This window comes from Poecile atricapillus, chromosome W, assembly GCF_030490865.1.
Source record: "Poecile atricapillus isolate bPoeAtr1 chromosome W, bPoeAtr1.hap1, whole genome shotgun sequence".
Taxonomy (NCBI): Eukaryota; Metazoa; Chordata; class Aves; order Passeriformes; family Paridae; genus Poecile; species Poecile atricapillus.
The window spans coordinates 103,361,303-103,388,101 of record NC_081288.1 but is presented as its reverse complement, the minus strand read 5'-3'; the positions used below and the strand labels follow the sequence as shown (position 1 = coordinate 103,388,101).

Below are 26,799 nucleotides of genomic sequence, written 5' to 3'. Positions count from 1 at the left end.
ATACAGAGAATACTTATGGATATAATCTCAGGTAAGGATGAAGTGACTGAGGGTTTTAAATCACTATATGCAAATATTAAATCAGATAAAAAAGTTCCTTAGTTGAAGCAACAGTCACCCATGAAGAAAAAAAAAACAAATGCACTTGAATGGTTACAAAGATGCTCCAAGGGCTGGAGCACCTGTCATGTACAGACAGGCTGAGAGATATGGGGTTGTTCAGCCTGGAGAAGAGAAGGTTGTGAAGAGATCTCATTACAGCCTTCCATCATCTAAATGGACTTTGTAAAAACACTGCAGAGGGACATTTTGCATAGGCAAACAGTGCTAGGACAAAGGGAATGGTTTTAAACTAAAAGAGGAGGTATCTAGATTAGATATCCAGGAGAAATTCTTCCCTGTGAGGGTGGTGAGGCCCTGGCACAGAGTGTCCAGGGAAGCTGTGGCTGCCCCATCCCTGTAAGTGTCCAAGGCCAGGTTGGATGGGGCTCAAGGCAACCTGTGATAGTGGAAAATGTCCCTGCCCATGCCAGGGGGTAGCACTGGATGATCTTCAAGATTCTTTCCAACCCAAATAATTCCAGGATTCTTTGATTCTTAAGGTACTTCTAACCCAACCTATTCTATGCAATGCCATTCTATGATTCATCACCACAGTTATTTTCTAGAACTAAATCTCTAAAACAATCTTCAAAACAATTCTAAATCTTCTAAAATAATCAATGATTGTTTTAGTTTTTCCTTATTAATTTCTTTCTAAATAGCTTCATTTTGGGAGGTTTGATTCCCACGAAGGAAATTATTATTGTGGAAGACTTGGCCTTTCCCTTTCTGTAAGGATGGGCAGGTTCTGAGTGCTACAGATCACTTTTCATCAGTCACACCCAGAATCCATACACAGTGCAGAGGAGTAATTTTTCTTTTAGGTTATCAAGTCTTTGTTTCAAAATTCTACCATTTTTGGTGAATAAAAGTCTTGTTTCTATATTATGCACTATCCAATACATGGGTTTTTTATTCCACATACAAAGAAACGTCTCAGAAACCTTAATGTTGATCATCTCTGTTTTGTAAGGTTTCCCTTTTCTCCAACCTTCCTCATAGAAATAAAGGAAAGCACTTTTGCCCAGTTTGGGAAGAGCTGCTTCCTAAGCAAGGTTTGAGCAAGAGTAAGATGGGTGCATGTGGATACATGTATAAGGTGTCATTAGAAAAATGCTATTTGCATGAGGAAAGGTGTGTTCACATAATGCCATTGCTGAATTAAGGCAAATGTCTCCTTTTCCAAGGATACTTGAACTACATTTCTATCTATTTCTGCCCGGAACAAGGAATTTTATCAGTGGGAATGTTACTGTGTTGCCTGTTCTTGACAAGCATTTATTTCAGGACTTCCTACAGTCCCTCTGTCACACCAGACCAGAGCAGCAAAGAGCTGGTTTAAAGCAGCAGCTCTGCTCACCTAAGTCAGGCCTAGAAAAGTGATCTGATTCAACCCTGCAGTTTGCCATCACCTGCAAAACATCCAGCCCCCACCAGCAATGAATAAAATATTCCACTACAGCAACACTCAAATAGAAGCTGGCATGGCTCCTTTCAATTACCTTTTTTGAATTATGATCCTCTTTGCCTTTTCTGCTTTCAGCTTTTTTGACAGGAAAAAAATGCCCCCATTTACAGGCTTGAAGCCTAGTATTTCCAATTCCCAGGAATAGAAGGCTATTAATTCTGGCAAGGAGAATTTCACTGAGAGAAATCAGGTTTAATCTTTTGAGAGGTGTCAAGTATGTTCAGTCAATAGAGCAATTGAGTTTGCCAGCTACATTCCTGGAAGCTTTGCAACAGAAGGAATGAATCGGGAAAATCAAACTGAGCATGGTTTAACCCTGACAGTGGCTAAGGCAAAACATGACAGAAAATGAAAAATAGATCAAATTTAATTGGTAAGGGAATAATATGTATGGCTGTCCTTCAGAAGAAGAATAAATTTGACCAGCTATAATGAAAGTACAAGAAGAAAACATTTTCAGAAAAAGTGGGAAAAATTCTTTCATTTTACTGTCAGGCAGAAAAAGATACAGGCTTGCTTCATCACTCTCTTTCCTATGACAGAGAGCGTTGCTCAATGTTACTATGACCATTGAGAGAACACAGCTTTAGTGAGCCAACATACACTGGCAGAGTCCTGAGTACAGCCAGCAGAGTCCCCAACATCGTAGTGGCCTCCAGGATTGTTACCAGTTGCTCAACACATTGCTTCTTCTATTGTTGTAGTTAGGGCCTGGCGATGCGGAAGAATTCGGGATGTTATGGAAAGTTATCCGACCCCTCTCTGTTAGAATAACTAGGCCTCTAGCAATTAGCCAATAGCACTTAGGTGTGACGTATGCAGATGGGAGTAACACAGTGACCCCCAGGCTATAAAATGTTAAGTTTCCCTGCAATAAATCGCCATATTTGCCATCCATCACATTGATGCAGTGGGATATGGACCGCGCGGCTGAGGATAGCCGCCTGTGCTGGTTCCAGCCAGGGTACCAGCCTTGCTTGAACCCCCACATTCTATCCATCACATCACAATACCAAAATACACTCAGCAAAATCTGCTGTCACATGGTCAGCAAGGGAAGCTGCTCCAGCCCAATAAATATGCTGAGAATGAAGACAATATTTTGTTACGAGATGTGTAGTTAAAGCAGAAACTTTGGTTATAGATTGCCTTCTTGCCCTCTCCCAGAACCCCAAAAGCACTGAAAATGCCTCTGGGTATGGAACAGAACTCAGACTATGAGCTCAGGATATAGCAGATTCAGAACAAAGCCCTAACCCTATCAGACAAAGAAAATCAATGCAAAAGGGGAAAAATAAGCATTTCAGAAAACCATTATTAAACAATACCATTTTATATGGACATTTCTATTACAAATTTAATTTTAAAAAAAAGGACTTTACAAACAAAGCAAGTATGTTAACACAGCAGTGAAATTTAGACAGTTACCATGTTGAAATACAACTTATATAAATACACAATATTTTAAATGAAGCAGAGAAAAAACCCCATTCATCAAAACCTCTTAGTTGATATGGGCATAAAACCAGTTATTTTTCTTATCACAATTTATTTGCACAATGTTTAAGAGGGTTCTGTAAAAAAGTAGAAATACTTTTCCTGGTTTATTTTTCCTTCCTTCAGAGGTAAAAGGAGGTAAAGTTAAAAAGTGGGGTAGACCTGAGAAAGCTTTCCATTTCCAAAATTAAAAACAGAAGAATGAACAATATATCCAACATCTTACTTTATGGTGAACAAAGAAAGCTCTTTTGATAATCACACCATATGAATTAAAGTCTTCCTTTAATTTGTGTCCCCTTATTTTTGTTATCTAACCATCCTTGATTGGAGACATCTTGATTTACTGATTAGCTTATAATTGTTTCTTCATAGAACTTTTCATCCCTTAAGCTCTTTGTAAGTTTGTCTCTTGAAAAATGATAAACTGAGCAGAAGTAAATTACCTTTGGGTTCATCTATGTAGAAAGACACATCTCTTTTGTCCTCTTCATCAGTGTGATCATAAGTGATCTGGGGAACAGACAAGGAATTTTCTCCTGGGTTTATTACAGGTGCAGAACCATTCCCACAGCCCAGCTTCCCTTTTCTTCTGTATCTTCTGGCCTGTGAGAGTAGGAACAGAATGATCTCAGAAGATGTTGTCAAACATAGACAAGTTCACATGTGAGCTTCACTGTACAGGGAATTCACTTGAGGTCATATGTTTTTATTTAAAGAATGAAACTGAAATTCAGTGAAAGGGCTGCAACCTTTGTTTATGGTTTTAAAGTGTCTGATTCTGAATTATCAACTAAAATCTGGTAAGAATTTGATTCTCAGAAGGCAACTATAACATTCTGAAAAATCAGGTTGTTAGTAAAATTTCTAAAATTGGGACCAAAACTCAAGGCACTCAAAATTCTAATGACTTCAGCATGTATCACCTTGTCTGGAATATTTTTCTAAAGTTTTAATTAAACATAACCATAGACTTTCAACTATGAACTAGGCCTTAGTGCAGCTTCATCAACTGAAGAAAATTTCATCTTTTGCCAAAAAGGCTAAATTAGGCACAACAGGAGAAGATAAACCCTTCCTCCTGCCTCCAAACAGTTCTCCTGATTTTAGAAGCCTAAAGGCAGCCTAATAAACACAATATAATTGGTACTTAAAAATTAAAAATGAAGGTTTGGAGTCACACAAAGAGCTGCAGGGCCAATATATTCACATATGGAACAAGGCTATTTGATCTAAAGTTAAGCACATTCTTAGTGATGTTGCAGTGTGTTTCTTGTTAACAGTATGTTCAGTTATTACCTAAGTTGATGGTTTGGTCCAAATGAAACCCTCTCACCCCACGTTGTCAATCTACCCTGAGTCTCCTGTCAATCTTGTCTTAGGCCCATGGCATGCTTGGAATTCCACTTTGGAAATCCCCTAAACTTCAGTGCTTGATTAGTCCATGTGACATTAGTCCAACTTTCTCCCGCTACCTCCCTCATTGGATGATGATTTTGTGAACTGTTGGGAAGGTAGAATTAGAAAGAAATTATAAATATGACTCTTTAGCCAGAAAGGCTAAGGAAGAAATGCAAATGAAAGCACGGTTTGAATAATTCAAAGAAACCAGTCTGGTATGCCAGAACACATTTTTTCCCCCAGTAAAACTAAGCTAAGACCCCTCTCCCCAGCCTTATAAGGAAAGGTCTGAAGGACCCTGAGATAACTAAAAATATGCAAATGCAGCAATTTCTATAGGTCGCACATAAGTGTTACTGTATTAGTATACTTAGAAAGTTTGGTTAGTGAAGGAATAGAATATTCAATGTATAGGTTATATAAGTAATTGTAAGAGAGAGTTCTCTCTCTTGGTTCTCTTAGTTCTCTTGGCTCTCTCTTAGCTTTTAGCTCTCTTAGCCTTCTTGCTTCACGCTTCCTACACTCTTGCTGCTCTTTCTTGCTCTTCTTTACCCTTTTTTCCCCAGCTCTCTCACTTCTGTTCTGTTACCCTCTTCCTTAACAATCTTAAGTTTTGAACTCATGTATTCATATTTTACCCCCTTTTGTATTGTTCTCTCCGAGCCTGCTTTGAGCTCTATTTGCTGGCTTATAGCAAGCTCTCTCTCTCTCTCTCCCCCCCATGCCCTAAAATAAACTACTAACATCTAACTCGACTATAGAGGTCTCTACCGTGTCTCAGACCGTCCACCCCGAAGCATCTCCTACAGTGAACCCTGTCTTTTACCCTCCCCAGGATATCTCTGATTAGCTGATGCTTTCTACCCTCCCTTTGAACTGACACCCTATTTTAGCTGTTGCATGCTCGCATTTTCTGTCTTTTGCTCCCAAGATTCCCCAGAGCAATAAATCCTCTATTGCCCCATGCAAAAGACCTCCCTCTCATCCTTGTCTCCTCAGAGTGCAGACTGGCAGCCAAAAAGCCATAGAGCAAGTGCTCTGGTTGCACCTCAGGTCATCCTGCTCCTGGGGTGTGAACCACTCCTGGAGCGGGTCGAAGTGATAGAGCCAGATAAGCTCTAGGGAGATGTGATATACTTTATTATGGTCTACAGTCAGATTTTGAAATTCCTTCTTCTGTTCAGCTCAGCAGCAGTTAAACAAATGCATGTTCAGAATTAAATGGGGGTGAAATGGTATAAATAGATATTTATTGTGGACAGTGGATGCACTGACATGCATCAAAATACTTCTAACAGCAAAGACTACAGGCTCTTATAGCAGGAAAAGAAAATAGGAGTCCTCTGGAGAAAAAAATGCTACAACATGCACAAAATGATCAATATATATTTCAGACCTTAAAATAAGAAGTTACAGACAAAGAAAGAACAAGAGAAGAGGATCCTTTGGTAAGATGTGAAAGAACCATTACTATGTTCTTAAATGAGGGTTCCCAGGGCATAAGGAGGTTCAGACAAATAATACATTATGGAAGTCCCCCTCACTAAAGAAGACAGAGTGAAAATACTTTTTTTCCCCATCTCTCCAACCATGGATTGCTTGCTGTTCAGCAACACACATACAGAAGTCTTACTTCAGCTTTACCCCTTTCCTCCCATGTTTTCTGTCTCCAGCTGTGACAAATCAGGGTCACACTAGCACCAAAACACAGGCTGTTTCATGTGGCACGGGGAATTTTACAGCCCTGTTCCCCTAGGAAACAGGCTCCAGTGGGATGTCACTGCCTAAAGGCAGGTCTTGACCATCATTTGGAAAAAGCAAGGTGCCTGAGCTCAACTTGCCCTTCTGGCAAGCTTGGCAATGACACCACAGAACAGTGTTTGGGCAATTCCACCTTTGTAGACTAACACTGTTCCAGTTTACTGCACCCATGGCCCAGCAATTTGCCCTAATTTCTGAAGAGATGAAAGCAGCATGGAGTACTTCAGATAAAAGTGTCTGCTGTCAACCACATGTTGAATGTGAACATAAATTTTTTAATTGGCTTTCTCCTTCTTCCTGTACGAACTATGCTGAAAAATGAATGCAGAATGGGAAAGTGGCACCATTTGTTTGTGCTTTGAGAAAGCAGGAGACTCCAAAGGGGGTAAAAAAATGAAGAGTTGGTACCTGTCTGACCAACAAGGCAAATTTAGCTAGAAGATGTTTTTCCCTAAGACTATTTTAAGGAAAACAAAACTAATTGGGATGTGGCAGGAGGAAAATGAACATATTTCATTTCAGGTGCCCAAACTTCTCAGGCACTTCATGAGGCTTTTGGCAAGTTAATTATAATTTAAAGTGAAAAGCAAGCAGAGAGCCAGCCCTGCCAGTTCTGTCACCTGTTTTCTCAGACCAGGACTAGATGGCGCTGGAGACTTTTTGGGATTTTGCATGGGAGCTGTCACATAGATCTTCCAGGTGGCTGTGGAGGTGCAGGATTTCTCTGCTTCATAGCAGTGCCACAGGGTCTGTAAAGAAACCCAAAGAGCCTCAGTGCAGGAGCCGTCACTGGTTTCCTGCACAGCAAGTTTTGTAGCAAATCCAGCTGACAACAAACCCCTCAGTCTAGGTAAACACCATTCCTAGTAAAACACAACCATGGTGGATGAAATTTGCACCAGGAGATGTACACGCATCACACAGAGATATTCAATGTGCTCTTGGAGTGCTCTCCCCATGAACTGGGATCACACTCTGCCCACAGCAAAAAAAAAAAAAGCCCCAAATAAATCAAACTCAACCATCATAAAAGTGAATCCCCCACTGAATGCTGTGTTTTCTTTTTTCTGCACTGTGGCACATTGAATGTTTGTGCACTGTGCTATTTAATTCTTTATATCATCACATGGAATGTTATGCTAGGAGATTTTTCTAAAAACAGGTGTGTGTTTTTATGTATTTGTACAAACATCCATCTCAGGATTTGGCAGATGTGCAGGACCTATAGAATATGAAAAGGAAGTTATTAATTAAATATTATAAGGAAGATTTTTATTTTATTGAGTATTTCACTACATGTACTCACCGCATCCAGTTAGTGTCATTATGCCTGTGAATATCAGGTATAGTGCAGCTTCCAGAAAGGGAGAGGCAATTATCTCATTTTCTCTACTTACTGATGTGGATCAAAATGACAAAGTGGTTAAACACAAGTTATAGACCTATAATAAATTTAAGAATGGTGATTCTCAATACTTGAACTTCCTGGCCACACTCCCTCTCCAATAAACTCTGAGGTATTTTAGTATTCTACTGTTATGGCCTTACCTGAATTAGGGAAGCTGCAGCTGGGATTTGTCTATTGAAATGCTTCTGACGTTGTTTCTGCTGTACTTTCAGGGCAAAACCAGACCCCAGAATGCCCTAAACATAACAAAATTACTAGTCAGATGTGTATGTAGCTTCACATACCTAAATAAAATACTTCATACCTGGAATAAACAGACATTTAATAAAAGCCTTTATAAAATGAATTTTCAAATGTCTAAACTGTCAGAGTTCTACTTATTCCAACAGATAAATCTGAAATTGAGCAGATCAACAGTGGAATTGTGTAACTTCAACAAACAACATGTGTTTCTTGCTGTGATCCACAGGTTACAGGAGCCAGAGGCATTCACAGAGGTGGACACACCTTTAATGAAGATAGTCAAGTTCTACTTAGAGCTGGCAGGGCAAAGAAGGAGATGGCAAATACTGAGAAGCAGGAAGCTATTGTCTTCCCAATCCATGTCTGGGGAACTTTGTCTCCATAGCCAATTGTTGTGACTGTTAACTACACCAGGAACAAACACCTTATTTAGTGCTTTTTTCTCCAAAAAAGCATGAGAAAAAAGAATGAAAGGGAAAAGTAATTAGTGAAGTATCAGGAGACAGGTGTGAATCAACAATATGGATTTAGGGATAAGGAAACCTGTGGTGACAGGAGTAAAAAGGGACAGAACTAACCCATCCCAGATGAATCCTCACGGCAAGAAGAGGAACACAGAACCATTCCAGGATGTGTTATCTCCCAGAGTCAGCCTGCCAGTAGAGGTAGACCTGTGCTTAGCTTTCATCCTCCCCTCCAAACACAAGACCTGGCCACTCAGAATCATGTTTAAGCCATAAGTTGCTTAAACTTGGATCCGATCATTGCTTATCAGGGCCAGGTACTCCCTAAGGGAGAAGGGGCCCACAGTTAAGGGAGATAACAGAGCCAGCAGGGCAGCATCTCTTCAGTCAGGACTCAGTACCTTTCAAGCAAAACAGAAGCAGAAAGTGCAGACAGGTACATCCCAGTCTGGATTACAATGCAGCAGCACAATGAGGCAGGTCTGACAGCAAGCACAGAGCAGGATCAGGATCAAGTGGTCAGCATACAAGTACACAGGGAGGAGAAAATAGCAGGGCATCATCCCCTGGCTAGAAATCAGGATTAAGGGAGTCAATAACTAGACACAGCTGCAGCTGAGCTACAGACAATCCCTCCTGTGCTGAAATATTGCCCCTGGGTGTGTGTGGAGCATCACCAGTGGGGTCATGCTGGTTTGAGTCATTAGGCCAATTACTGTCCTCAGGTTTGGGATCTGTAGAGACTTGGCTCTACACAGACTTGCTGTGGAGGTGGCAGGCCAGCCCTGAAAAGCCCAGAGGCAGGAGGACCTGAGTGGGACAGAGGTTTGGTGCTATTCCTTAAGAGCCCCAGCAGGATGAAAGAGAAATCATTATGACCCAGAGGTCAGGATGGACCTGGTGCAGGGGAAAAGAGGGTCCAGGTGAAGGCTGGTCCATCAGAAAGCTTTGTGATGTAATAAGGAGCCCCTGCTGCTCAATGGAAGGGGATAATTAGCTGATTCCAAAGCAGGAAACCACAGCAAGCCACAGGGATCACACCTGACAGGGGCCTCAGCACCATGGTCACAGCAGGATAAGACTCAGACCTTAGGCTAAAACAGAGACCCTGGGTCATGGGGATGTTGGGTTTTCAGCATCCTCAGAGCTCTGATGCTGCCATAAAATGGTGTGAGAAACATGGCTTGGAGCACTGAGAAGTGAAAAGGTTCTGGTGAGGAACAGAGGAGCTCTGTCATCAATACTAACCACTGGGGAGAACTGTAAATAGAAAAAATGTACCTTTATTTGTATGTACTAGCCCCAAACCTAGTCCCCCTCCCTTCCCTTTGCCTTGAATGGTAGCAGAAACACAGCCAAAACAGACTTAAAAGAATATGTAAATTTACACTGACTACAAAGAGGCTGCCTTTTATGAAAAAATTTGCTGACAAATGCTTAGATGTTATGCAAAAATAGTCTTCTCAGTAGAAACTATCAAGCAATAAAGGCATGGGAAGAATATGTTTCCTGCTACTGTCAGAGCTGGAAGAAAGATTTGCAGGGAAAAATTACCAACTACTACCAAACTTAGTTTTTCCAAGTTCCAAAAATATAGTTATATTTGTTGTATTTATTCATCATGAATTTTCCACTTGATGAAGGCCACTTTGTAGTAGCTGTATCCTGGAATGAATATTGTTCTTTTGAACTGCAAACTTCTCTCAGCAGGAGCTCTGCCTTGCCAGGTGTTTGTCCAGATTTAATGTGGCTGGTCAAGTGACTCAGGTGCTGTGTACTACCAGCAGGACAAACACATGAGTTTGCCAGTCCCCAAAATTAAATCAGACCACCCAAAAAATCAACTTTGAAATGCAGTATGTGTTTCTGGGCAGTGGAGGAAGATAAAGCTCTGTTTCTTTAACAGCACTTCAGCTCCTCAGTGTACCCAGATGACCCTTCAAAGTCTGTGATTTTTCCTTCCTTTTCCTCTTTTTTTTCTTATGAAATGCTTCTTGGTTTTTTTGGGGGTGGTTTGGTTTTTTCCCTAAGTTCTCTAGCACCCAGGACTTAAAACCAAACTGCAGTAATGCTGAGCTGCTTTAGTGTTACTATGGAAGACAGCATGAAAGCTGTTAACACAGAAGAGATGAATTTTCCATCTCCACAGCAGGCACTTGGCTGGTAGACTCCTGCAGGTGCCTGAACTTGTCTCAGAAAGTTTTTTGTTGGCTACTTTAAGAGGGTTCCTTGTTGGTGATCTAATTAGCACATTGAATATATGGAAAGGATTATAAATAAAGTAATTCTCTGGCTTTCTTAATCACAGCAGAATTTTTTTTTTCCCACTTGTATTTCCCAAAGTTATCAGTATTTCTGAGCAGAGAATGTTGGAAAATGTTAGTTGTATCTTTCAATTATACCCTGATTTTCTTTTAAAATGCAGCACAATCTGTACTTCCAAGACACTCATTATTTTCTTCCACTAGCTACAGGTTACTTCACATCTATAACCATGAGGTTTCATATTCCTAAAATTTTATCCCATGCCCAATGAGGACTTTAACAAGTTGTAGCTCTATGGGTTGGTTTCATTGCTTCCCAGCACCTTAGATCATCAGGTCCACCTGGCCATTGAGTGGATTTTTCTTTTTTCACTAGATTCTTCTGGGTTTGTACTGTTTAGCACAGTCATAGGTGATACTCTGCAGATTAAATGAATACTTGACAACCTAGTGACAGGAATTTAATGTTTAAAGTATTTTTATAGTCAACTACTTACACAGTGGTGACTCAGGCTACATGTAATATAGTCTATAATTCTGTATACTTCATTGAAGTAGAGACTTATGCAGCATCTAAGTTAAAGATAAAAACCAAAAAACAGGAACCTATAACCTGATATGACCTGATCAAGATCTGAATTATTACTGAAAAAGTGAGTTTTACTCAAAAAAGATAAAAAAAATATAAAGTCATTAACCCAACTTTCATGTATAGAACATGTTTTTGAGTTATGCATCTTTCACAGATAACTATGTAGAGTTTGAAGGAAGTGATATAGGTTTTGAAGGGGATTTTTAATCTTTTTGAGATGCAGATTTTTCATATCTGTAAGCATTCAGTGTTCTTTGCTAAGAACTTTCTAACTTGCTTTCACAATAAAATTAAATACCCCAATAACTTAATTGTATTTCTCATATTCTTTCTTGTATCCATCTGAAGAGGTTGTCAGCTTCCCTATAGAAATACATTCTGCACAGAAAGAAATGCCAGATTTTTCTGAAAAGATCACAACTTGAGCAGAAAACCTTGGGCCCTGTTTGCACACAGATTTTGTTGGTGAGGACTTACCACGCCCCACCAAAGGGCATCAGCATAGCTGGAGAAACCTGTCTTTCCATCTTCATCAACTGCATCCTTCTCAGCAAGATAAAGAAAGTAGGATGAAAAAATTAATCCCAAGAATCCAATGTACAATGTGGTTATGAGTTCCTGTTAAAAGAGAAAGCAAATAAGCATATGAATTTTTCATCCTATATATATATATTCTACCATTGTAAAAATATCCGTGGGGTTTTTTGCATCGCAATAGAAAGATTAATGTTATATTTCAAGTATGAAATTTACCTCCAGTAAAACAGCTAAAACATTAGCTTGGATTTTATTCATACCAGACTAAATAGTTCAAAAAGCCATAATTTTGGGCTTGGTCCTTGGGGTAGCTGAATGTAGAGTGGGACATCTCTCCTAATTATGGAATAGGAATCATTCCACATGACTGTCTACTCATAATACTAATTGTCTAAACATTTTTAAAGTAGCAATGCAGCTTTAGAAATACCCTTTCTGAACAGTACACTGAGAAACAACATCCATGTCTTGTGATTATGGCCATGTCTGAACAGTGAACCTGAGTATCTGATGTTTAGACTGCTTAAGACTGAAGAGTGATACCTCAACAGTTTCATGGTAAGATAAAATCTGAAGATAAATTATGCTAGATAGATGTCAGGTTTTCAGTTCTAAAGAACAAGACTAGGGCACACTTCTGTCAGGGCATGATACAGTCCTTGTGAATATACCATTTTCTCTAAATATTTTTGGGCAGGAAAGTTGCGTCAGACATGCTGTGACTTAAGATACATGATTCTCACAGTCTGCAGGAAAAGAAAAAAGTGCTTGTGCATTTAAACAAGCCAAAATGTGTGGTGTCATGGATGCAAAACCATGTAAAGCTTTTAAAAGCAGTGCTGAATGAGATACCCAGCTACCCCTCAGGGAAATCCAGTACCTAGTTATGAGGGAAAACGGCTCATTCTAATTACTTAAAGCTTACATGCTTTATTCCTTTATTTTATTTGCACAAATGTGGCCATCTTTATCATGAAACAATGTTGTGATACATCTTCAGTGATGTCTTCCTTAAGTTCTTGACAGTCATTTCTCTCTCCTTGAATCCCAGACAATAAGGGAATTAAAAAACTGCCATATGATACATTTAAAATTAAAACCTGATTAGGAAGGATTGCCCCTAAGTATGTCAGGTTTTCACAGATTTTCTGTAATACTCTACCCATGTTTCTTAAACTGTTTGTAAGGGAAGATTCAATTTTATTATTGAATGTCCCTCAGATTCCTTGTAAGGGCTTTCTGGGGAAAGGTAGCCCTCGCATCAAGTACCAACATTCAGCAGCAGGAAATATAAATATTCTTCCTTCTCCTACAACACTTATTAAAATCTGGACTCAGGAAACCTTTAAGTATTCTTGGCACAAAGAAAAATGGGTGTTTTTCCTCTAATCATTAATGATGACATAAATAATGAATTTTGGTAGTATTTCATCTTGCCCATGGCCAAATCTTTTAATTTAAGCCTTAACTTTTTGCAGGCCTGTTTGCTAAACAAGGCAGATGAAAAAGAAAATAAACCCTGGGGTTTCAGTAGTTTCTCTGCTGGTCACTTTTATTTTCTCACCTTTATCTCATCTTTGTGGAGCACTGTGTACTTATAGATATGACTTGCTTTGAAAAGCTTCTTATGTTAATATACAGAATTGACTGGATGATAATTGGAATAATTCTGGTTTAAGTGCTTGCTTTTTGGGAAGCAGGCAGGAAAATAGCAGTCTTATGAAATCCTTTTAAAGTGCCTGAAATATCAACAGAACTACTGAGTTTATTTCACCACTGACACCTCTCAGCTCCAGTATTATTCATGTAAAGACAGAATTATTTTTAAGTAAAAGCCAGGTGAAAATGCAACTGCTTTGGACTTACTCTAAATGTCACCAACCTATGTTTCCTGCATATAGGAACTGGCAATAGTCAAATAAGAGATTTTTAGGCTTCAGGCATTAGCTTGAGTCTGTGTGAAACTAAGTCACACAAGGTTCTCACTCTGGCCCAGGAAATCATAAGGAAGAATCCAAACAGTCCTTAGAGAAGGAAAGCAACCTTTGCAGGTGTTGTTTGTCACCTTGTTGTTTTCTTGCAAGAAATGGTCAAGGGGTGGTGTTCCTAACTGTCCAATGATGATGATGTGTTAGTTTCATGACCAATGAAAGTTTCACCTTCTATGACTTTCTTGGAGCTGTCTATAAAAGAATATCTGGAAGAATAAAACTGGCTGTCTTGTGCAACCAAGCCATAGAGTCTGTGTCATTACTTTTGCTGTTCCTAATATAGTGCAACACACGTGTATAGAGAGACTATATTTAATTATTAAGAACAATGGCAGCAATCTCATGCACACTTTAAGGGAGAGTCAGAAGCTTTTTAAATAACACATGCTTCAAGAGACTTGATCACAACGCAAGGAGTATTCTGGAGGCATAAGGCCTTAAACTACATATTTATGTGGGTTTTATTAGATAAGAGCTTAAGAATAGAGAGTGCTGCCTAAAACAAATGGCTCTTTGCAGCAGGGACTTTCAAATACACACAGGGGAAACAGCAAGAACAAAAAACACACCAATGTAAATTTGAACATTGAGAGAGTTGAGTCAGTACATTTTTTAGACTCAGCTGTATCTCCATTTCCAGTTAAAATAAAGACCACACAATACAAAGTTCAGCACTTGGAAAAAATACGAGAATCCCTTCTGTCCTAGGAGCAGTGAAAGACCTCACAAAGCAAGGTGAGGAAGGCGTAAAACCAACCTAGAGGCTCACAAGCTGGAGCTTGAGTGGCTAACTTGGTTTTTCAGCAAGCTGCAGGATTTCTCCATGGCTTTCCACCACCACATATGATATTGACTCATGTTTTGTTGCCTTTGGCAAGAAATGCTGGTATATAAGCTCAACCTCCTGAAAATAGAAGAGCATCCCAGCCAAACAGGGCCTGAGTGAGCTAATTGAGCTATATGTAAAATTCTAAAACACATGGAAATTGTTGGTGACAACTTTACTAAGCTCTTCTGGGCCCAGGGAGGTACAAGTGCTTGCTATTTTCACAGGGCACAAAGATGTGAATTTATTTTCTCACATTGCTAAAAGGTTTAGGGGCCCATTTTTTCTGTAAGAGTATCAAACACAAAGAAAACCAAAAATAGATGAAGACTTTGTACTCTGCCTGTGAAGAAAAAGCAGCTGAGGTATTTTGGTTTTGGTTTTTTATTTTTAAACAAAAAATTCTTTCAGAGGCTGGACAAGAATAAAGGTTCCATTTTTCCTTCTGTTTGGTACCTTGTTAGGGTTTCAGCTACACTTATCCAATGTCAATACAGGACTGTGTGCTTGGTATTTTTTTCTAAATGTGTGAGTGGGTGATCTGCTGGGGTAAGTACTACAGATGTGTGGAGTTTTATTTATCACCATAATCACTTCTTTGGATAAACACAACTTCAGGTGCATCTACTCATAAATTCACTTTTCCAAGGATTTTTTTTTCTTTTTAAGCTATTGAACTTTTTTATGTTTGTGATACTTAAGATTGAAGTGTTGTATTTTGGAGATAGTATTTCCTGATTCTTGAATAAAACTCTGAACACCCACAGGAAAAAATGTTCTCAAACAGCTCTGCCAGTAAGTGTAGCAAATGTTGAAAAAGTTATTTGGATATCAGCTCTGCCCTAGCAAGATACCCAGGAAATATAAGCATAATAAATGAAGACCACACAGACTTGGAGCATTAAAAGTTATCCTGTTGTACAGTATGAAAGGAGGCTTTATCCCACAGCACTTTGGTGTGCATCACTTCTGCACAGCCATCATGACATAAAAGTTCCCACTGTACTAGGGGAAAAAATAATAGGAAGAAAAATAACTTTTAGTATTAAATTGCTTGGATTAAGTGCAGCACATTCGCTGTCCCAGAAAAAAAAACCAGTTCTCTAAATAGAAAATTTTAACATATCTGTGTGGAAATCTGTAATTAAAAAAAAAAAAAAAAAGAAAAGTCTACACATATTTGTCAATATGTGGAGAACAAATCTACACTTATAAGAACAGGTTAACCACCACAAGTGGGACATGGAGATTAATAGCAGAGTATTAGCCCTCCACAATGTGGCATGAGATGCAAAACTTAAAGGCTATTAAGTTTGTATTATATTGATAAAGCTAATAATAAAGAGATTCCATGAAGACTCAAAAAGAAGCTTTCAATTAGAAATATATTAAAGTCTGCAAAAAAATTTTTAAACTCTTCCTACTTAATGAGCATTTATACTGAAAATTGTTTCAAAGTTTTAGCAGACATGCACCTATTTATAGGTGTCTTGGTTCTAGAAGACAGGTGTCTGCTAGGGAGGGCAGGAGCCTCCCTTGGGATGAAAGAATGTAGACCCCCTCCCTCCGAATTATGATAATTCTGAAATCAAGGGGCTTTCAGGCAGAGATCTGGGGATAGGAATAACAGTTCTTTACTAGTAGAACCAGGCAAACAAACAACAATAACTACAGCATTAGCAACAAAACAGAACCAGGGACCCCGTGACAGCTTTCTCGGCTGAGACGGGATGGAGGAGAGGCTTTGTTTCACAAACCCCTCGGGCAGTCAGTCCCGGTGCTCCTGCAGGGCTCTGAGGAACAGTTGGCTGGAACAGCAGGGATGAGCTGAGATCCTGGGCTGGTGGATGAAGTGTATCAGCAGCTCCGTGGTGGCGTCCCGGCACGACAGGGGGTGTGAGGCCAACCAACGAAGAGATGAGAGGAATGATGGGTTTGTCTTTATAAACAAGCTGTGGGTCTGCTGATAAGATGCAGCTATCAGTGAGAGACAACAGAAACAATGGGATGGATTCCACTAAAAGATCAAAGAGGCACTGAAAGAGCACCGTGAATTCCACAAAAGTTAAGAATTAAGAAGGGATTATGCATGGTGGGGGGGGGGGGGGGAAGGTATCGCAAGTATCAGGCATTCCAGGAAGCCTGTACCTCTCAAGTACCTCAGCCTATGGGGAAAGAGAGAAGGGACAAGCGGCCGGGAATTAGGATAAAAAGGAGGCTGCGCCCTCCAAAAATTTGAGAGACCCCAGGGGAATGTCCCATGGCCTCTCCCTTTATTCGAATAAAGAAAAAGGACTCCTCTGTCTCTTTTTTGGACATAAACCTCTGGTGTTTGTGGATTAATTTTCCTGACAATTTTGGGGGCTCGGTCCGGGATATTTCCACCGTCCGGGGCGGCAGGCAGTGAGTGGAGCTGAAGGTGCGCCTCACCCAGTTTCGGTGATCAGCTCCCCTTGGTAGCGGCCGGCACCGGGCGATCGATTGGGTTCCCGAGACTGTCCAGGAGACAGACGAGTGGCGGACCAGGGGGGTCCGTGAAGAGTCCACAGGGAAGGACCACTGAAAATCTCACCAGTGAGTAAAATGGGATCTTCGGGGAGCAAGCCTGGGAGGGCACCCAGGGAGGGTAGCACAGGCAAGCCTGGGAGGGCACCCATGGAGGGTAGCACAGGCAAAATAAGGCACCCATGGCGGGTTGCAAGGGTACAGCCGGGAAGGGGTCTCGGCAAAAGGGATGACGATCCCACAATACCCCCGGAGAGTCCCTTGGGGAGAATGCTGAGATCTTGGGACAGATTATGCATTCACACAGTGGTAACTATGGAGATGGTGGTACGATATTGTTATAATGTATGGCCTGAGTATAAGTTGCCAAATGGACTTATATGGCCACCTTAGAAAACAGAATTCATTTTTGTTGAGTTCTGTGAAAGTATCTAGAAGAGAATTGGAAAAGATGAATTGAAATGTGGATTGATATGGTTTAAACAAACAACAAGAGAAATCTATGTGTTAAGGAAAAAAAAAAGGAGAAGAGGAAAAAGGGGGGGAAGAAGAAAACAGCGAAGATTAAAATGTTTTTCAGCACCTTCCCCCATCTTGTCCTCCGGTGTTACCAGCTGACCCAGGGGCAGCTGCAGGTCCCTGTATCCTCACCTTCCAGGGCAAAGGGATCAGGGAAATGCTGTTCCTACAGTTCCACCTGAGAATAACAGTGGTGTAGGGGGAAGGGAGCAGCATATCATATCACTGCCTGGAACTAGAAGGGATCTCGAGAATCCACACCCGGGGTGGGGGGGCAATAAGGAGAGTCAAAAAAGAGTCTTTGACAGCAAGAGATGGATGGATTGTGTTGGTGTGCTGGAACAGAATTGGTTAATGAGGAGTGTAGAGAGATATGGTTGAAGCAGGGACCAGGAGTGGAGGTGCAGGACCAGGAGCACTGGCTGGGGGCCTGTGAGGCTGCTGGGACTCAGCACTGGGCAGTGCCTGACCCCACCGGCCCTGGGCAGGGGCAGCAGCAGCTACCGGCCCTTTGAGGCTGAGGGACGCCCTGGCCGCCTGTGGTGCTGCCGGCCGTGCCCACCGGGAACACTGGAGTGGGAAAGAGCTGTTTGGACAATGTGGCAGGACAGGAACTGGCTCTGGTATTTGGTGTGTGGTAAATAGAGTGAGCACAAGGAGGAAAGGCAAAGGTGATGGCCTTTTTCAGGCCAAAGAAGGAAAAACCGCAAGGTCCAAGGGGTCCCCCGGGACAGAGAGGACGAGATCGGCCACAAGGAAGTGGCAGAGGATTTCTCTCCCCAGCAGGGGAGACCAAAGCCAAACAGCGGTTGGGAAAAGATCAGTGTGCTGTCTTCAGGGCATAGGACACTGAAAACGGCAATGTCTGCAAAAAAGCCAAAAACAGCTGGATTGTCAAGAAAGTCCAGAAGATAAGAGAAATGGATTGTTAAGAGTGTCAAAAGCTCTCATTATATCCACCAACCTAGAGCTGTTGTCAACTTTTAAAGTGGATCTGGATCAAGGAGAAGTGTGTGTCTTAGTAAAAACAAAGACCTCTCGATTCACCTTAATTTTTATCCCCGAGGGGGAAAATTGTCTAAAGAATTTTTTTGATCGTTCAAAGGAGTTGTGAGAATTGTGGTTTCTTCTGTGGGCTCAGAAGTTTGAACACATCTTTCTCTGAAAGAAGTGTAAAAATTGTAGTAAATTAATTTGGAGATTTAATTAATCTGTCTACATGAAGTTTTGTGCAGAATGGCTCCAGTTTGGAGGAGACCACACCCCTCTGCTTTTTGTATGTTTTGTTGTAAAAAGCCAGAATTGGCAAGCTTCAGTTATGAAGCCAATGCTGCAAGTCATACCTTGTGGGGAACACCCCCACCAGTCTGTAGTTTGTTGTAGCCTTAAAGCAAATTCTGTAGCTACAACCTTGTGAAAATAGTGTCCTATGGAAGGCCTGGGTACTTGTCATGCACTTCCTCTGTGGAAGTTATGGGAAAACTTTAAAGGAAAGTATTTTGTTTCTTTCCTTAATAAAAGTTTTAAATGTTAGAGGTTATAAAATGTTATAAATATTAGAGTTTCCTTAATGGAAGTTAATTTGTTAGTCACCACCCTATGCCTAAGATGGACTTGATGCAAAAATTGAGATAGGGAGTGGTTAGTTACTAAAAAAATAGAGAAATATAATGTAATTGGCTTGAAGCAGTGGCATTACTTGCTGCATCATGTTTATACAAAGTCATGCAAAAGAAATTTTGGTTCAAGAGCATGGGGGAACACAGAGACCTGTTGCCTATTTTTCTAAAATGTTAGACCCAGTGGCCAGAGTCTGGCCCCATTGTCTGCAGACCTGGGCAGCCACAGCTCTGATGGTGGCTGAGGTGCGAAAGCTGACAAGGGGGGGGTTACCTGATTGTTAAAGTTTCACACCAGATTAAAGCTTTGTTATGTGAGAGAGCCTCTAAGTGGATGACCAGCTCTCAGTTGTTGCAATGAGTCTTGTTTATTAGAAGCGGGGAAGGTTTTAACCGAGCCTCCTGTTTGAATGGCCCTGAAGAGAGGATCCAAGGCAAATTCCATGATTGAATTCAAGTTATAAATCTGCAGACTAGGGCAAAGAATGATTTGCAAGACATTCCATGGTGTGAAGGGGAAAATGTGTTTATTGATGGGTCTTCAAAGGTGATAGAAGGAAGACGATTTACAGGATACTCTGTCGTGAATGAGAAAAAACTAAAGGAAGGGGGGAAGTTACTGCCCACCTGGTCAGCTCAGACAGCCGAGCTGTATGCGCTTGTGAGAGCCTGTGAATTATACCGAGGCAAGACAGTAAATGTTTTTACTGATTCTAAATATGCATATGAAGTGATACATGCATTTGGGAAACTGTGGGAAGAGAGAGTTTTATTAACCTGCAGAGGAAAAACGTTGGCTCATGAGAATTTAATCTCCCCCCTCTTGGAGGTGGTGAATTTGCCAAAAGAAGTAGCAATGATGCACATTAGAAGGCACCAGGCAGGGTGCTCAAAAGAGGCAAGGAGAAGCAGACTGGCTGATGAAGAAACGAAAATCTGCATTGTTGCTGGAAGTTTCTAGGATATTTTCCTTGCTCCCAGTGGCTGCCCCCTTGCCAGAAAGGTTGTCTTTTCCACTGGAGGACCTTGAGATAGTTGTGGAGAGTGGGGCAGAGGGAAAGGGAGGTGGTTAGTTTGCAAGGGATGGTGAGTGGATGCCGAGAGCTCTGACCTCGCAGTTGTTGAAGCAGCTTCATGGGGGAGGTGCCGAGGCTCCCGAGGGATGGCAGAGACCTTCCTCAAAATGCATGCTGCTGTGGGTCTTTTTGCTCCGGCAAAACGAGCTGTTGATGGATGTTTGATTTGTGCTAAAACAAATAACAGAGTTACAAAGAAACTTGCCAGAGGGAGAAGGCTTTGGTCGGTACCTGCCTCGGCGGTGGAAAGCCCGGAGCACCGCGACTTCTCCAGAAGCAGCCTTGAGAAAGGCTGGCCCGAAGCGCATGCGAGCAGCTTCGAGCAGTCGAGTGATTCCAGCTCAGCTCAGTAATAGTATAGTGATTTCAGCTCGGCTCGGCTCGGCAGCGGCGGCGGCAGGCAACACAGGAAGCAGGGACGAGACAGCTGGTCCAGCGTTCCACCGAGGCACAAGCCTTTATTCAGGCAAAGCTTCGGCAAAGGGTGCCGGTAACAGCGAATCTCTCGAACAGAGGAAAACCCGGGATATTTATGGGGAAGGAGAGGGGCGGGGGGAAGCCCGAGATACCTGTATCGGGGTGGGACAGCAGGGGGAACACCAATGAAACACAACAGTTTAACATAACTAACTCAAAGACCCCTGGGAGCGACATTGTGTCGCTCTTACAGAGAAGTATCTCCTCTCCAGGGGAGGGCCAGTATCTCGGGCCCAGCGGGCTCCTCCGTACCCACATGTACCCTCCGTTCCAGAGATACCAGGTAGATTTCATTGAAATGCCCCTGGTGGCAAGATTTAAGTATCTTTTGGTAATACTATGTCAGTTAACAGGGTGGCCAGAAGCGTTCCCAGCTGTTTCAGCAACTACAGGGTCAGTTATTAAAGTATTTTTGGAACAAATAATTCCGAGATATGGGATGGTGGAAGCAATAGACTCAGATAAAGGAACTAATTTTATTGGAAAAATTCTTAAAGGAGTAAGTAATGACTGCTTTAGGGATACAATGGAACCTCCACACTCCCTGGCATCCCCAAAGCTCAGGCCACGTTGAAAGGATGAATGGAGAAATAAAAAAACATCTTCTGAAGCTGGTGATAGAAACGAAAATGTCATGGCTGCGGCTCTTACCACTGGCTCTAGCAAGAATAAGGGCCAGACCCAGGGAAGATATTCAACTATCTCCTTTTGAATTGATGTTTGGAATTCCTTATCCTTGTAATTCTCAGCCTGGGGCAGGGGTAGAGATAAGTGATGTATATCTAAAACAGTATGTGGCTCGGATACTGTCTCTTGTGAAATCTCTTCGACAGGAAACTCAGCTGGCACAGACCCTGCCTTTGAACAAATGAGAACCAAGAGACTGAGTCCTAGTTAAAGAGTGGAAAGAAGCACCACTGGTAGCTAAGTGGCGTGGACATTTCCAGGTGTTACTGACTACAGAAACAGCCGTCAAGACAGCTGAACACGGGTGGACACATCACACTCGGGTCAAGGTCTCAAAAGCTCCAGAGGTTTGGACATCTCAGCTGGAGGAGAAGGATGGGAAGCCGCGACTGACACTCCGCAGGAGTGGACTGGAGCAGTAGCCGTGCGTCGACATCGGGGGGAAGCCCTGAGTGCCTACCCACAGACTGACTGCTGAAATAGTCTGTATGGGCATCCCTACTGTCAAATCTCCAGTCACTGGGAACCAATCCATGCTGTCATTGCTTTCTTTATGCTAAGCTGTTTCTGTGCCTTCACTTGCCACAGGTGGTGTAGAAGACAACGTGAAAGTGAAAATTAAGTTAGGAAATTAGATTATTACACTATTAGAACCTTAGGAGAAGAAGTAGCAAAAAACCTTTAACCTTAGAAATTGTTAGGTCTGCAGAGGGCCATGGAGATCTGAAAACTGGCCATAAGTGGCCAGCCTGGTCAAACCTAAATGGTAAGTTAGCACCCTGAGTGAAGTCCATAATAGAGCAAAATTTTGGAACACAGAAAGAAGTCCATGGCAGCTTCATTCTTCTGAAAGAGGCATATATTGCCTAAATAGAACAGGAAGCACATATGTAGAAAAGAGCTTTTGTGACTAGACTTTAAGTTTAAATTGTTTGACCCCAACTGCCCTCCTTCTGACTGTTCCAGTTGTAGCAACTCTAATCTTTTTACCATGCATGATCCCTTGCTTATTATTATTTTCACCATGCATTATCCCTTGCTTAACTCATTCAACATGTAATCAAAAGAATGCAGGTAGTAGCCATGCCTACTGACCCAGAGATGGCTACAAAAGGGCCGAGAGTGATGCCACTGCAAATAATTGCAAAACCAAAAAAAAGACCCAAGAAAAAGAAATTAAGTCAATGATAACTAAAGTTTCTAAAGACAATTATTAACAAAAATTAAAAGAGGAGGGATTGAGAAGAATGACAGGTTTGTCTTTATAAACAAGCTGTGGGTCTGCTGATAAGATGCAGCTATCAGTGAGAGACAACAGAAACAATGGGATGGATTCCACTAAAAGATCAAAGAGGCACTGAAAGAGCACCATGAATTCCACAAAAGTTAAGAATAAAGAAGGGATTATGCATGGTGGGGGGGGGGGGGGGGAAGGTATCGCAAGTATCAGGCATTCCAGGAAGCCTGTACCTCTCAAGTACCTCAGCCTATGGGGAAAGAGAGAAGGGACAAGTGGCCGGGAATTAGGATAAAAAGGAGGCTGCGCCCTCCAAAAATTTGAGAGACCCCAGGGGAATGTCCCATGGCCTCTCCCTTTATTCGAATAAAGAAGAAGGACTCCTCTGTCTCCTTTTTGGACATAAACCTCTGGTGTTTGTGGATTAATTTTCCTGACAGAGGGAAGAAGAAGAAGCAGCAGCTCCGTCTGGGTGATGGCGAAAATCCCTTCTCCCTACCACAGCTGCTCCGCGCCCAAAAAAAAATGTCTCTCCCAGAAGCCGAAGAAAGCCAGCCAAAAACTGTCCCCACCCTCCTTTCCTGCCCCCTTCCCCGCCCTGGGCTCAGCCACTCTTTGTCCTTTGTCGATTTGTCGAGCACCCACTAAGTACCCACAGTTAGGTTGTCTCCCCCCCCCCCCCCCCCCCCCCCCCCGCAACTAATGGGTAAAAATTCCACGGGTTTGCCCCTATGACCACACCCTTTAAGTAATTTTTCTTACACCGCATCCTAACATAGTTTATATTTTTTTATTTAGAGAATGAATTTGAAAGCTCTGTATTCAAGAAGAACAAAACAGAAATATTTAAATAATTGACTTCTAGCATGGTTTTTCCACTCTTGTTTGGTGTTCTACAGGAAAACCAAGCTAGGAGCGCATCCTCTGCAGAGATAGTGGGGAGAACTTGCAATATGAAAGGCAGTCCACAAAACTGCATTTAAGAAATCGCATTGAGGGATAACATCAAAGAGTACAACAGTTAACTAATAAACCCAAACACTGGTGTTTATATCCTATACACTGCCCTGAATAGCAAAGAATAGCTTCCCTTTTTAAAAGGTGAAGAAACACATGATGGACCTTTAAACTATTTTTTTTCTTGCAATGCAACAGTTCATTTAAACCAGACCATGATTTGAAGCCCACAGAGAGAATTTACTGAAATAAAAAGATGAGGGGCATGTTTAAAGGCTGGGTACCTGTCGATGGATGAAAACCACTGACCCCAGGAGTCTCCAGGTGCCTCCCTGGCAGTCAACATGAAGCATCCGAAGGATCTGGAGAAAACGGATCCCCCTGTAAAGAAAGCAAAGTATCAAAACAAATACAATAAATACATAAAAATGCTTGAGGACAATACTGCCTTATCCACCTATAACTGATTATATCCATTAACACACTGCCATGTTCAAGGACTGTGATATCACTGCCCCTGCCTGGGGTGGTATCTCAGGCTTGAGGCATCTCTGTATTTAGATCACATTTCATTATAGTCAAGTTTATTCAGAAATACTGACTATGAAAACAATTATTTAATGGGAAAATAAACAAAATCAGAGCAAACCTGTATAGTTTATATGATTCCAATCTTTAAATGGCTCCTTTCCAAGGAAAACCAATGCTTCAGGCAATGCTAACATAAATATGAGCAAACTGTTTTCTCTATTTGCCAAATGCAGAATATGAATCAAATATAGCATTACTGAAATCCTTGTTGTGTGAGTTATTGAAATCTATCTGATATAACTGGAAAAAGATAGTCCTATGTGTTTTTAGGAGAATAACTAAATCAATCATAAGCTCCAAATATTTTCAACTAAATTAAAATAATTATTGTGAAAAACGAGATTCACATAATTTTTATAGAATTTAAAAGTTTAATAAAAAAAAAACAATTAGGAGAAAGAAATAAAGTAAAGTATACAGATACGGCCGGGTGTCTCTGCATTCAGCCGAGAGAGCACACCTTACTAACAAAGGATTGTCCCTTAAAAACAGAATCCTACTACATATCCATAAATTCTCATACATATTCATACATTCTTCTTAGGATCTTTGGTGTTCTTCTGTTTAGTTTTCTCTTGCCCCCTTCCCAATAGATCAATCTTCTTGGCACCATTGAGATTTATGTTATAAATTTGTATTGTGATATTGGCTTTCGCAGATGAATATTATATGTTAAATACTATCATGGGTTAACTTCACCTTTAAAACCGAGTGAAAAAAAAAGAGGAAGTTGAAGCTACTGGTGACTGATGGGAGTTTTTCTTCTTGACCAATTATCAGTCATTTCAAGAATTGACAGCAGATCTGACCATTAAAAAGTGAATTCAACTTGTAAACACTCCCTTAAGAAGTACACTCAGAGCTGTCTCGTTCTCTTTTTGTTTCCGGTTTTGGAGAGGTAACAAGCTCTGTCTTGGCTTTTCCCCCCCCCCCCCCCTCCCAGGCCCGGGACAAGGCCGCAGGGAGGGGGGGAAGGAGAGAAAAGCAGTTTAGCAGTTTTGTTTAGTTTTCAAAGTCTGTTGCTAGACTGAAACCGGACACTATGAACTTTTGTAGCTTTCTTCTTTTAACTCCTTTATTACCTAGATAAACAACAGATTACTCCTTTTTCTTAGAACAGACAGAGAAAGAGAGACAATTAACATGTAAGACATCATAAACCTACCAGAAACAGTGAAGAAAAGAGTTAAGTTTAAATAAGAAAGAGAGAAAAAGAAGATGCTTGTTGCTGAAAAGTCTTTCTGTTGCAGCTATGGAGATGGACAGTAGTTTAAAGACTCCTTTAATTCATGGCTAGAGTATGGGAGGAATAGAGTATTCAAAGTGTGGACTTTAAAGAAAAGAAAAATGATTATGAAGCTGTGAGTTGCTGGAACTTGCGAGTGAAGTGAAGATTTTAAAGCCTCAAAGGAGCCAGGGAGATGGCTGTTTTCCAGGAGGGCTCACAGAGACAACTGAAAAAGATTTCTGCTTTGAATCACTTATCCTTAAAAATAGCATCCCTAGATTCAATTTGACCCATTGCACACCTCAGAGTGGTGTGAGATGGGAGGAGTGGACTCTAGAAACTCCATGGATTAGCAGAAAGAGACTTCTGTTTCTCTACGGGGACTGATGAAAAGACTCTAAAATTGAAACTGTTTTTGACCACCAAGATTGTAAAACTTTTTTTTTTGTCTCTATGTTGTTATGTGTACAAAGAAATGATCAAGTAGTGAAAAGTAAAAGGGTTCTCTGAAAGTTTATTTTGGTATTTTTATTCTAGTAGTTTGTTAATAAACTGTCTTTATTCCTTTTAAGTTTTAAGCCTGTTTTGCTCTTATTTTAATCCATATCTCTAGCAAAAAAAATAAATAAGTTTTTATTACTAGCTTGAAACCACGACAAATACTTTTTAGCTATGTATGTACTTTTTTCTTGCTAACAAGTTTTAAGCTTAAAAGAATTTCCTAGGTACAGGGCAAGGAAACCCCAGAGGGCAAGGACAGTGGGGCCCAAGCTGCTTATCAGGAGAACAATAGAGCCCAAACTGTTATCAGCAGAAGATGTGAAGCCCAGCTGCCCTCAAAGGAAGGATGAGAGGCCCGGACTTTTATCTACACTGATCATTTGCAGAAGAAAGGAAACCAGACTCAAAATAATGGTGGTCAGCAAAAATAATGATGACCAGCAAGAATAATGATGACCAGCAACAATAGTGCTGACCAGCAGAAAATAAAAATTGTGCAAAAGCATATTCTAAGAAGGTGGAGCTAGGGAGGGGACATGTTTTGAATATGCATAGAATCCTCACAGCAGGAGGGGATAAAAAGATTGTTCCCAAGATACCAGGTGTGTTCCTGGCAACCCGCCAGGGCACCTGGCCGTTTTAACCCTTTGCTTTATTTCCTTTGTCTCCTAATTGTCTTTTTATTTATATTAAACTTTTTATAATCTATTAAGTGAATCTCATTTTTAATATTTACATTCTCTGATACCAGAAATGCAATAAATTCCTCCCCCAGAGTTCTGGTCACTGCTGTCTTCATCTGGATAAGATAGTTTACAAATGCAGGAGTTCTCTAGCTATTTTTCTTC

At 41.1% G+C, this 26,799-nt stretch overlaps 1 protein-coding gene across 1 annotated transcript in view; it reads right to left on the bottom strand.

Moving 5' to 3' along the window:
- Positions 1-26,799, bottom strand: part of LOC131592121 (potassium voltage-gated channel subfamily KQT member 1-like) — a 492,490-nt gene that overhangs the window by 422,985 nt on the left and 42,706 nt on the right. The window contains exons 5-10 of the mRNA XM_058863404.1: positions 23,916-24,012; positions 11,678-11,818; positions 8,176-8,285; positions 7,778-7,874; positions 6,850-6,978; positions 3,514-3,673 (exon numbers count right to left, since the gene is read on the bottom strand). Of these exons, the coding sequence (XP_058719387.1) occupies positions 3,514-3,673; positions 6,850-6,978; positions 7,778-7,874; positions 8,176-8,285; positions 11,678-11,818; positions 23,916-24,012 (734 nt within the window). The remainder of the gene's footprint in view (positions 1-3,513; positions 3,674-6,849; positions 6,979-7,777; positions 7,875-8,175; positions 8,286-11,677; positions 11,819-23,915; positions 24,013-26,799) is intronic.